We start from the raw sequence: 13300 nt of genomic DNA on the forward strand, positions 1-13300 counted from the left end.
TTAAAAAAATAAATAAATAAAGCCCAGAAAGTAAAACTACCAGTCGCTGCAGTTCATGACTTCATTTTTGAAAAGCTGGCATTGTGTTATGCTCTGTTTATGGTGTTTAGTTTTGTGGGGAGGGGGTGGAAGTTTTTCTAAGCTTTGGCAGGCAAAGAGACAGGAGTGGCGCTGCACAGATAACGCGGCTTCTTGCTTTATCTTTTTTGAGGCCTGCTTATACACTATGCACTGCTGCCAATAAAAGCCTGTACAAAATGTTATGCTTTTCTCACTCTCTTCCTCAGCCTCAAGAAAGAGCCTGCTCCCTCCTCCAGGCCTGCTTGCCATGCATAGGCAGGAGAACACTATCCTTAGTGAAGACCATGTACCCACAGAAGGTGCTTGCTCGTGCTTACCTGTCTACAAGCACTCTAGGCTGACTCTGTAATTCAGCACTACTCTCCTCCACTGCAGCTCTCAGGTCAGAGAAATGGAGACCAAACAGTTGCTGTTTGAAATGCTGCCAAGCCCCCCAGTCTGTGAGGAGCTCTGGTTTCTGTGAAACGATTGGATCTTTCTTTTTGTCCTTGTCATACTGTTGGGTTGCTCACCTACCCACATTGAGATGAAAGCTGAAGGAATCTAGACGGATATCACCTTCTAGACATGTTCAGGGCTGTACAACTCCATCTCCCACCAGCACCCCATCTCCTGACCTGCACTCTGATCTCATAAGACAGGAAGGAGGGCTCACACAGAAGGTGACATAAATGAGGGCTTAGGTCACATGGCAGCATGTGGGTGTAAGCTGTATATTGAGGGATAACATGAAGAGGCGCAGTAAAGAAAGCAAATTGCCAGGAAAGTGAGAGATAACCTAGCTCCTTCCATTTGACAACCTCCTGTTTGAGAGTTTTCAAATCAGGTTTATCAGACAAGCTTCTTGCTAAACACAGCTACGGTACTGCATGGGGCCTGGAAATAGAAAGCTCTCACTTCAGTAAGTTCACAGTCTAAATAAATAAGGGAGGAAGGAAGGATATAATACCACACCAGTTTTCCAGACTGGGGAACAAGAACTGATGACAGAAATCAGCCACCCTGGCTGAGTTACACTACCAATCCTCTGGCCACTCCGGTTGGGCAGCGGGGCCTTCAGAGAGCATGGTGGAGTAAGACAAGAGCAAAAGCTGCAGAGGTGACATTCACTCTCTCAGCAACCTCATGCAACAATCAGTTCTGAGTGTGGAGAAGCAGATCTAGAGATAGAAATAAAAATAAACAAAAACATTTTATTCAGCTTAGCTGTGCATTATGTTGTGCATTGGCCCAGGTTCCCCGTTCCACAGAGGCTTTGTTCAGGCCAGTTGAGTGGTTAACAAACAAAAGCAGGGTTGAGGGGGTTGTTTCTTCTTAAGAGCAAAATAATGGGCATTTCGAAACACGAGCATTAAGTTTCCCTCAAGTTACCTGCACTTGCTTCTATTCCACTTTCAGGTCAGCACATGCCTAAGTGAATAGGATAGTCCCTCTTATGAATCAGTGGGAAGGCAAACACGGCTTTGCTGTTATGTAAAAGCCAGTAGCAGTGTTAGACAATTTAAAAAAAGGATATTCTCACAAAAATGTCCCTCTGATTAGTAATGGCAGTAACACATCCTTCAAATCATGTTCAGGAAGAAAAGAAAAGTAGAACTGAAGTTATTAACTGTAACTGATAACCTTACACCTTCAGCAAATAAACAGCCCACCCTCAGCTGGATCAAACAACCAGAACACTGTTCCATCGGTCAAACAAATGTTCCTCCAAAACATTCATGCACAAGTGCAGTAGTTAGCTGCTGAAAAGGAGGAGTTGACACATTTTCCTTAAAAACATAAGTAACGCACTTTGTTAAGACCAGACACAGTCTTCTTGAACAGATAGGGTAGGAAAGCAAAGGAGGAACTGGCTTCCCTCTCTGCAACTGAAATTCTCTTATCTTGCTGGCAAAAGTTGGCTAACTCCATCACTCCATATTCCCCAAAGGACAAGAAAGGACAATGGCAAAAGAGTAATGCCAGTCAGCATGAGGAGACAGTAGAAGTAGTAAATTCCAAACCTAGGGTCCCTTGTGAGATTTCCTTCATGACAGAGATTCTCTTTAAGAAGGGATGGGAAAAATCATGGCCAGCTAGAACCAGCAGTGCTCCCTTCTTGGATGGCTCCCAATACAGCCATTCAATGGGAGAATTTCTTCTCCCATTTCTTCATTTGTATATATAATCGTGGTCCACTTGCCGTTTAAAAAAACAAACATCTTCGTTCTCAGCAAAATTCATACCGGCTTCAAAGTCAATGCTCTCCGTAATTATGCAAGCCTGATAATACTATCATTGACATCACCCAACAAGTATCTTATTTTATCACAGAGGTGTATGAAAAACTAAGCAAGATCAACAGCGCATAGTATCAGAAGACATTCCAGTATTTGCAAGAAGTTTTAGATACAAAGTCCACAACAGTTCGGTACGTTCATAGTAACATTCCACATTTAAATATGTAAAAATTCAGACAGGATTTTTTTCCTAGTGTTTGCTAACACCACACAGACCTTTGAAGTATTGTGACAACAAGTAGCCAGTAGCACCAAGAATTTACTCACAGAGAGGGTAACACAATGGTGAATAGACAGAGCTAAAGAACCAACAACAGCTGCTACAATGTCCGAAAAACAATGGCTGAATGGGTCTGCTTTGTAGTTTATCATACAAATGCAAGCGCGAAGACAACAGCAATACCAAGAGTTTAAGTATGGCATTAAAGACTTTAGATATGCTAATGATCGAAAAAACTACAAGGAATGTTCTTTAAGTACATTACCACCACCTTTAAAAAAAAGTCCTTCATAACCACGCGACTTCGTGCTCTGCTCAGCTCATTATCTAACCAGTATTTGCATCTTACAAACGCGTTTTAAAGGAAAAACACTATACAGTAAATTTTGAACTTTGAGATGACCTGCATCAAATTTTTCAGTTCCTAATGGATTTTTTTTTTTCCCAAGTACTAAGGTTCTGAGAAGTGAATAAGGCCTCTGGAACTACAAATTACCAACGAACTTTCCATTTGAAGAAAATAAGATTTCATGCAACAAATTTAGGTCATTGCACTGGGTTCTTAAAAGGCAGCAATTCAGCAAATCACCTTCTGTATATACGATAGTACACGTTAAGGGACTTGGAATCTGACTGCCCACATGTGCAAGAGCAGAGGTGGATGTCACCTACTAGGATCAGTGCATTTCAAGATACTATTGCATCTGTTACTGAAAGCAACAGCTTTCGTGGGAAAGACAAACATTTCTATCTCTCACCATACGTAGGCAGGTTTTCAAGAGCATGACTCTAAAACTGTCAGTCCTTTGAGAACAACCAAGTTAGAAATTCAGCAACGTGGGTTATTTTTTTTGTTTTGTTTTTGTTTTGGTTTGTTTTTGTTTTTTCCCATCTCTTCCATACTTTGACTTTACCATTTGTAACATCATGAACTGCTGATGTAGGCTGGAGTGTGGGGGTGCACCTTCACTGCTGTGCTTTCCATCATAGTACCGTTTTTAAAAAGCTGTTCCCATAACAAAAGCTAGAGAAGATATTTGTCATCTACAAGTCACTCTTCCTGCTTAAACCAAAGACAGCTGAATATTTTCATTGGACCCAGTAACTTGTTTGAGCAATTGCCAGTTTTGATGGACTGGGCCTGTTCTGAGTTCAAAGCACCTCAACTGACAAAGGCTCCATCAGTAGCCTAAAAGGGACATTTTAGTATTTTGGTATAGCAGACAGGCTTAAAAAGAGTTTTCCTGAAAGGAAGACAGGAACTCGATTCAGGTCAAGCCACCAAAACAAATTAATGCATGTCTACCATGGCTTTAAGTAGAAAGAAAAAAATAAATATTAAAAACATAGAAATCAAGTCAAATACCAGAAAAACATCTTTTATTATAAAGAAGTTGAACAATGTCTAAGTCTCATTCAGACTAAATTTAAATAGTCCAGTTTTAGATGACCAACATAGTGCAAGACAGGAATTCAGACACCTCATTAAAGTGAAGTGAAAGGTAAAATGTTTCAGCATTTTACAAATGTTTTAACAATTTCTCAATCCCATCTCTTAATTTTAGTGTAATATGAGCTCTCACTTCCTCCTTGGATAGTTAATTTCCAAGAAAATATTTTACAGCAAGCTTGAGTCTTAAAAAAGTGCCCAGCTCCATCAAGTATACCTACAGCTTTTCTAGTTTTGAGTAACCCATTTTTAGAAACTTGCATATTATATTTTTGCCTTTGTTTACCTAACTCTGACTAACACATGTTGATATACTATAATACAAGTAACAAACATTTACAGTAGATTAAGTTCATGTTTCAGCTGTTTCAAATATTTTCTAAATGATCCTGGTAATCTTATTGCACATATACCTCCAGACTGCTTGTTATCAAGTGCTGAACGTTACACCCAAATGATTCATCCAACAGAGAGCTGCTCAGTTCTAAAATAGAAAAATAATAATGAAAAAAAAAACCCGACACACACACCTCCCCATTCTGTGACTATTTTTAGTCTCTCATTAAATAATATGATTTCCCAAAGCAAACAAATAAACAAAAGGAAAAAGGAGAGAGAGAGAGGTCAGCCTGCACATACCCTAATTCTAAAATATTATAAAATTTTGGAAAATACTTGACCACATGGATTGATTCACATCCAGATGGAAAGGGATGCTGCACTGCTTCTTGAGGTTTCTATCTTGTTGGAGCTGCAGAGAAGGGGAAGAAAGCAACGAAAGCAACAGGGAGAAAGCAATTTTTTTAGAAGAAAAAATAAAAAATATTCTGAGGCAGACAGCAGAAGGTACTCTGGCACATAACACTGTTGGCTTTCCTGTAGAAGGAGCAGTAGGTAACCCACTTTAGCAGTTCAGTAGTAGACAAGATAAATGAGATACTAATGCGGTTCATCCTGCACCCCAGGATGGATGCAAAACCAAAGCTGGGTGTGTGACAGCCATGCCAGTACCGCCCCCCAAGTTCCAACCCCCCCCCAAACCAGGAGGACCCTTGCCAAGATCAAAAGACTTCCTAGATGGGTCATGGGCATGCTGAGTGGCAGGTCAAGAACATCTAACTCACAGTGTGTGATGGCCAACAGAGCAGCCTCCTTCAGCAAGGAAAAGCTAGAGTTACACTAACAAAAAAGTGCAGCAGAAATTATTCTCTGAATCCAAAGTAATTTAAGGGAGGTTTCACACCAGCCCAGACCAATAAGAAATGGCATCTTCTTCCCATCATGTATTTGAAGTTGTCCTTTATCTTGCAGATCTGAAGTGCAGAAGTCATCACTCTTAAAATTTACCTTTGTTCCACCACAACTGTAAAATAAGCACTACTTTCATAGAGAAACAGCGGGTGACCTAATCTCCATTACTGCTAGCTAAAAAAATAAAAAATAAAAAAATCTGAAAGACACATTACTTGCTGTGAGTTATCGTAAGATCTTGGTGGGGCACTAACCCTTAAGCTTACTGACAATATAGTATGAAAACAAACAAACAAACAAACATTCCAGCTATATGCCTCATAAACCGTTACAGCTGGGTTGTGTCTACTTTGCAGCCTTCGTGTATTCTGGCCAGGTTTGAAATTTGTGTGGGTCACCGCTGAGATGGAGGGGCAAGCCTCAAGATTTATGGGGAGAGGCATGGACAAGATACATTTATAGACGTGCATATACTTTTCCTGCAGCTTGTTTGAAACACCAGTAAACTGTTGGGATCATTATGAAACAGTCAGTTTGGTTCTACAGAGGTATGATAAGTACTTGACATTTAAAATAGACGCTAATAAATGTTTATTTGCTTGAAAGCAGATCACTACACAGCATATACAGAGCAGGATGAAGAAATTAGAGGGGCACGTTTCAACATATTTCTTTTAGGAATGAAAGAGAAAAATGCTAATGATTTCTACTATCCTGTTTTGGTCCCACTTGGAAGCAGAAACAAAATAAGAAAGTCTTTTTCCCTTCTGCACAGACGTACAGAGCTTATTCATAAAGCTGCAAAAATAAGCCGGTATTAATCGCACACCCACAAGCTAACATAAAGCATTCGTAAGTTTTCTGAATTTTTCAGACAATCTTTTTGGAGGCAACGCCCTAAACATTCTAATCAAAGAAAACTGCTGATTCCACATATTCATGCACAGAAGAGGGGTCAAGACCAGGGCACCTCTTTGACTGAAGATCAGACATAAAAATTCAACTAAAGCAAATTTGCTTCTTGCCTGGCAAAACATTTGGTAAGTTTCTATAGAATAGAATATTGAATATTTGCTATGTCATGTAATGCAATGGACAGAGGAGCATAATGGATACTTTATCCTACTCAAAAGTCCTTGTAATAACAGTTAAGTAAACTAAATTATAAGTCTAACTGTTCTAAGACCTAAATGCGTGCATTTAATCAAAATACATTATGGTACGTTTAGTTTCAGCTACATTTTCTAGAGCTAAATGAAGTCACAAAGAAAAGAACCAAAATCACAATTAGATTTGAGCTCGAGAAGTAAAAAGCATAATTAAATGAGAGTTACTTTGGAACATTACTTATTTATCAGCCAATTGGTTTACTCTGCTTCATTAAACTACTTTCCAAAGGCACAATAAAACGCAGTTTCCTATTTTGCCTACTTCTGAAAGAGTCTCCATGAAAAGCAGCCCTGTAAATCCAAGAAGGAAGTTATTTTCTTCTATATATGCAGTCAAGATTTAACACTGAGCAGATAACTATTATATTGCCGTTCAAGCAAATGGAGCACAAGACTGACAAATGAGAATTAAAAGTACCAGCTGCACAATAACCATACTTCTGTCTAATTTAAGAGAAAGATTCTGTCTACAGCAGGGAAGGTACTACGAGTAAAATTATTTATAACTGATAAGATGTATATACATGGAACTATGCATATTGGTGTAATTGACAGAAGAGCATAACTGGATTTCACAATTAGCCTTAGAGAAATAAAACCATTCCATACATTCAAATTATTTTCAAATTGAACCTCTTCTATCACTGTTCCTTTGCCTACTTTAATGCTTTTTCCAATTGAAACTAAAGTGCACGTTTCTGTATCATTGTTCAAGTGGTGTAACAGACTTAATAAACCTCAATACAGTACTCTTCACACATTAAGTTATGTTTGTACAACACGGAAAGTTTAACCAATGCTTTTGGAAAAGGCATACTGAAATTAGACACAATGTCAGAATGTCTTTCATGTCCCTGAACCAATACATGGAGGTCAAGGGATCAAAACCCACCCCACCATAAGAGCTGAGCAAGTCAGAGACAGCTTCATGGGACTGAATGTGTTCCAGTCTGTGGGTCCAGAAGGAACTGGATGCTGTGGCTGTCAAGCCACTCTCCATCATATCTGAAAAGTCACAGCTGAGAGGCAAAATCGACAGTGACTGAAATAAGAGAGGAGGAGGTGATCTGAGGGAGCCAGCACGGCTTCACCAAGGGCAGATCATGCCTGACCAGTCTGGTGGCCTTCTATAATGGAGTAACAGCATTGGTGGACAAAGGAAGGGCAACTGATATAACCTACCTGGACTATGACATGGTCCAGCACCACATCCTCATCTCTAACTTAGAAATATATGGATTTGAAGTTAATCCACTCTATGATTCTATGTTTATTGTTTATATTAAAGACTCTTCTTTGCAAACCAGTTTTGCTTTTTTTTTCCTCTAGATAACAAGAATTCCATGTTCTGTTGCCAACACTGGCTGTCAAGACTCCTTCCATGATAGCAAACAGTTCTTAGAATGCAGAATCATCAACAAAAATATTCACAAAACTCTTGCAGATGTGACAGTCAACTTCAACATAACGTGATTTTACACTCGCCTGCAAGTAGATCAAGTTTTGTATAGCCGTTAAGTAATTTAAACTTTCTATCCCCACAACACCAAACAACATTATGTATAACATACCTTACATATGACCCAGAAACAAAAATACTGAAGAGTTCTATGAGTTTTACATCATACTCCATAGAAAGGCAGAGAGTTCAATTTTTATTACTCTTGATGAAACTCTTAAACCAACAGGATGATCTTCAAATTTCTATTAGCAAATTACACCAATATGAAATATATTTCCCGTGGTCCAAATAGGGAAAACAACCAACAACAGGAGGTGAAGCATAGACTGCTAACTTATTCTCAAGATACATGCTACACACGGAAAACCATCCCAATGCATCAGTGCAAAGTACAAATCCTGAGGAGTCCAGACATCTTTGGGAGGGCTGCATATACCAGGAAGCATTCACACTGCACACCATGCTCACAGTGAATGCCATTCAGTCCTCATTAAGCTCAAACATTTCAACTCTGTGGATGGAAGCTCCAGGAGCTGGGCAGCTGAAGCTGAGCTTTTCAAGAAGACCAGGAAGCCAAATCAGACTTCAGCACAACCTGTTACATGCCATTGCAGACAGAAGCAGATGTACACACCTATAGCCTAGCTTTCCTCATTCAGCCCTTGGGCTGCCCTATGGTAGAAAAAACATCTGTAGAAATACCACAGAAATCAGGACAAAAATCAGATGTCACACTCAAGACTTCTCAAAGCAGTGGCAATGTCGTTGCCAATAAGGCTTTATTACTTTTCAATATAAATCTCTTCTCAGGAATTTATAATTGCCATAGCAAGCCTACAACAATAGCCTCCAGCTCAGGTATGTCTTTTACTCACCACTTAATCTCCTTCCAAAGGGAACTTAAAATTGATTTGTTTTGAATTAGAACAAGAAAGGGAAATTGCTGGATCCCTCCAGCTGGTAACTGGGTTATAGACAGAGAATACACCAGCTGCAAACAGTTCCAGTTTCCAAAGGTATGCCACAGTGCAGAACACTACAGAACACTACAATGTACAGAAGTGATTTGGAGCAGAAAGCAGAGTCTGTTGGTCCCAGTACAACACAACAGCATAAGTCCAGTCACTCCACAGTTGAACTGGCCACAGTCATTCAAGATGAACTGTGCAAGTTGAAGTGCCTGCCCTTTTGGTGCTGAGGCATAAATCTAGACGTCACGTTGTTAACATCCAACAAACAGATGGCTCATCGGGAAGTTAGGAGATTACATCTCCTTTTGATAACTTCAGTAAGAGAGGTTGTGGGGCAGATGTTAGCACAGAAGCAATCAAGAGTAAATTAAATGCAAGGGCTGTGCATGGGCAAATGCTTAGTAATCACAAAATGTGACGTTGGGTTTCTTTCTTTATACAGTTGAGTCACCTCTGCAATAGTCTGCTAAGAAATGTGCTCAAAGCTCCATCTTGAAGTAAATACAGTGAGGTTTACAAGAATATAAGGAAGAATCCATACTGGCAAGTAAATGATCTAATCCATCGTCATCACAACATAACAGATAAACAACACGCAATATATCTGACAATCCCGACCTACCTTAAAACTGAAAGCATACTGGGTGCTATAAAATGAGACAGTACATTTCCTGAAAGCTGCAGTTTAACACCTTGGCCCATCCAAACTTTCGCATTTCCTGGCATCCAAATTCATCCACTAAAAGCAAGCAGCTACCTGAGCTCTGGAGCATGGGGTGTCAGGACCATTTCCTCATCCTTGGGAGGAACAGCCAAGAGTGATTTCAGCTTGGAAGAATCACTCTCTTGAAGTAAATATGAGTAGAAACTGAGGCACAAGTTGTCTGTCAAAGGGCCTCAAGAGCTAATAAAGCCAAATGTGAAAGAGGAATTGAAAGCAACCACTTATTTAGCTGATGATGGGAGAATTCTCATTTGTCACTCACTAGACACAAAGAAGTTAAACAGATTTACACAATATTACATCTTTTGGGTTACAGTACAGACTCCTTTTGAGCTTCAGGTCCAAAACACAAATTTGTTATTACGTGAGAATCCTTGTTACAGAATCTCCATAAGATGCAAAACTGGTTTATTTCTCATACTCCTAGAAAAATAGAGACAATACAGTTGCAAAGTCCAAACCAAATTATCTATTCTATTCAGTGGTACCAGATCAGTCCTGAGACTGGTCTCAAACTCTTCTCAAACATACACTACTATCTGTCCACAACAGTCCATTTGACAAACCATCCAATCCTAACAAAATGATAACGTCCCTCAAATTAAATTTACGGGAACACATGTTGAGTGAATAATTTAAAATTATACCAAGATATTTTTAAAAACTGTCTCAATTAAATTGAGACTTATTTACTAATTGTCATTGTACTGCAAAATAATTCATAAATACAGGATTATTTTTATTTCCCCTTTTCCCTCCCCACCTTTGATTGTTTAATCAAATTGATTCTTACACTTCATCAATTTCCTATATTTGGTATTTAAAACAGCTTAGATAATGAATTCTTTGTGAAGTTAAAAATAATAATCGTGTTAATCTCAACTAGTTTTAAAGGTAAGCAATGACCACAGTATTGTTAAATGCACGACAGCACTCATTCCAGGGAAAGCAACTGCTCTTTCTCATTGACAGACAAAGCTCCAAATGAGAACCTGAGGATGCTCTTCAACTTAAATGGCCCATTAAAAGAATCAAAGATTATCTTCCACAGAGCATCTGTTTAACAGTAAGAGAACTGCTCTTCTAAACGTATGTGCCAGAGTTGCCTGCAAATCCGGTAAACCAGATTACCACCACCACCTTTTTTTCCCTGAAATCGATTTATAAGCGCCATTAGCCAGTCAGGTTAGAGTTCCCAGCTGTATATCTGGATAGAAATTGAGCGAAAAGCACAACTGTTGAACTCAAGGCAATAAATCTATTCGGCCATTGCAAAAATGAAGAAAAATATGTTTTTTGCTTCAATATGCTAGAGAGTGTGACTTTTCCTACAGGCTGAGGTATATATTTGGACAGACAGAGACACAGGCACGGTATCTTAAATCACTCATGTGATACGCTCACAGTTCTTTCACAAGCACCAATTTACACAACAATCCCACGAGCCAGATAACAACAGTTAGCCTACTTCGGAGAGAGACAGAAAGCTGTCATTGGAATGTCACCATATTTACGGAAAATCGGGGACAGAGCAGAGATTAGCAATCAAACACTCGGTTTCCAGCTCCGTGAAGTTTCTACGTCGTACCTTACAAGAATTTCAGCGTGCTGCTCTGCAACCTCAGGCAGCACTCACCCCCTGACTATGTTTGAATGCTAAACCCTAAAAGATTAAGAGTTTCTCACGAAAAGAAGCAATGCAATGAAGGCAGGGAGCTTGCGTATTGAGAATACTCTACTGCTTCATTCTTCTAACTTTTATAAACTTCTATAGCATGCTTTTTAAAAGCACACCTTACAGTACTGCAATTGTTTGCTCTCTCTGATCAGTGGGGACACACAATGCACCCACGTTTTAGGCTCTGCACAGAAATCTGAAGCCAAGAAGAAGTAACAACGAAGATAATTTGCTAACTGTAAACCATTCCAGTTCGAGAAATGGAGACGGGCTACGTGGGAAACGCATGGGATGTACGACGGTCGCTCCCCTATTCCACGATCACAAAGTGACTCAATAAAAAAGCAGCCTTTCTACAAACCCAAACCAGAGTTTAGTGCATCATCAGCTGGAAGGCACACATGACAAATAACGAGATAAAATTCTTACTCGACAAATCACATCTTTTATGAACACAATTTACAGTCAGAACAGAAGCGCAACCTGAGCCAATAATAGAAGCAGCCTTGTGACTGCCTGTTGTAGAAAACAGGCTGAATAAACACCCTGTCTGAGGTTTCGTGGACCTTTATTCACTCACTTAGTGCTCACTATTGTAAACTGGCGATCGCGAGCGCTTTATTTTGATGTTCAGCCTCGAGAATCAGCAGGGAAAACGTTCTGAAGCGAGTACAGAAGCGTACTAAGTTGCTGTTACTTCTCCATAGAATAGTTCACTGGAGCAAAAGGGAGACGGCCGGCCTGCCCCGGCCCCCGGCCCGCACTGAGTACTGCCCGCCGGCTTCGCTGCTCGCACCGCCGACCCTCTAGAAAACGCGTGGCACACGAGGAACTCCGCGGACGCACCAGGTTCTTTCTGATTAAGCGCCCAGCACGAGGTGGCCGCGGGGTCGTTCTGAATGAAATTTATTAGGCTAGTACTATTTGCATATATTCGCATGGCGTGCCAACCACCTCTAGGCAAAAAGGTACGTTTAGCTACAAAGATGCTTCGGTCCACTCGCACCTTGAGAGGCCGCAACCGACGGCAAGCCAACGCGCCTCTGCAACCGCGCTCCCAGGTGCACCTGCCCGGGAACTCCCGCAGCACGACCACGGGCACAGCGCCTTCGCTGCGGGCGGCGGCCGGGCCGGGTCCCTTCCTACTGCTCCCATCTAGACCGCCCGCGGGTGTCCAAACACCGCCGAGCCGCGGCCCCCCCCTCCCGCCCGGTCCTCGCGGAGTTCAGCCGCGGCCCCGAGAGGGACGGAGCGGCCCGAGCACCTCGCCCGCCGCTCCTCACCTCTTCTTCTCCTTGTCAGCTGTCATCGCGGCGGCTGTCGGCTCCTGCGCCGCCTCTCGGGCCGGGACGGGCTCAGCACCTGCACGCGGGACGCGGGGCTCCGCGGGCGGGCGGCCGGGGTCGGCGTGGCCGGCTGTGCCGGGTCGCCCCCGAGGCGGGCGTACAGTCTCAGGACACTGCCGAGGATTGTACGGCCCGCCCGGGGGAGGCAGCGGCGGCGACGCGGCGGGCGGGAGCGGCTCGGCGGCAGGCTGCGCGGCTCGGCACCGCCCGCAGAAAGTTCTCACTTTAAACCTTGGGCCGCCGCCGGTCGCGGAGGCAGGGCCGGCCCCCTCCGCCCCGGCCCGGCCCCGTCGTCGCCGCCGCGCCCGCCAATGGGGGCCGCCACCGCCGCGCCCGGCCTCCCCGCCCCCGGCCCCGGCCCCGGCACCCGCCCGACCGCGGGGCAGCCGAGCACCCGGCCCCGGAATGCGTTGCGTACCTTCCCCCCTCTCCCCCCCCCCCCCCTTTTTTTTTCTTTCTTTCTTCTTTTTACAACTTATTTTATTTCTTTCCCATAATAAGACGGCTTTAGCCCGCTACGTCCCTGCGTGTCTCCCGGGGGGGTTGAAGTGCGGCCGCATGTGCCCCGCCTCGGCGGGGACGGCTCCGACCTCTGCGTGGGAAAAGTGTGCGTGTTTAGAAAGCATTAAAATAATAATAATGAAAGAAAAGAAAACGAGCAAACAACGC

The 13300-nt window shown here is 42.3% G+C and overlaps 1 protein-coding gene across 3 annotated transcripts in view; it reads right to left on the minus strand.

The window, feature by feature from the left end:
• EPAS1 (endothelial PAS domain protein 1) overlaps positions 1–12887 on the minus strand; it is a 78364-nt gene extending 65477 nt beyond the window's left edge. For 2 of the 3 annotated variants that reach the window (XM_052685407.1, XM_052685398.1), the window contains exon 1: positions 9506–9600. In XM_052685407.1, coding sequence (XP_052541367.1) covers positions 9506–9585 — 80 coding nt within the window. In that variant the 5' untranslated portion in view covers positions 9586–9600. Of the gene's footprint in view, positions 1–9505; positions 9601–12568 lie in introns of those variants that run through there. The other variant, XM_052685425.1, reaches the window with a different exon arrangement.
• Positions 12888–13300: the final 413 nt, after the last annotated feature.

Source organism: Tympanuchus pallidicinctus, unplaced genomic scaffold (assembly GCF_026119805.1).
Source record: "Tympanuchus pallidicinctus isolate F22 unplaced genomic scaffold, pur_lepc_1.0 scaffold1, whole genome shotgun sequence".
Lineage (NCBI taxonomy): Eukaryota > Metazoa > Chordata > Aves > Galliformes > Phasianidae > Tympanuchus > Tympanuchus pallidicinctus.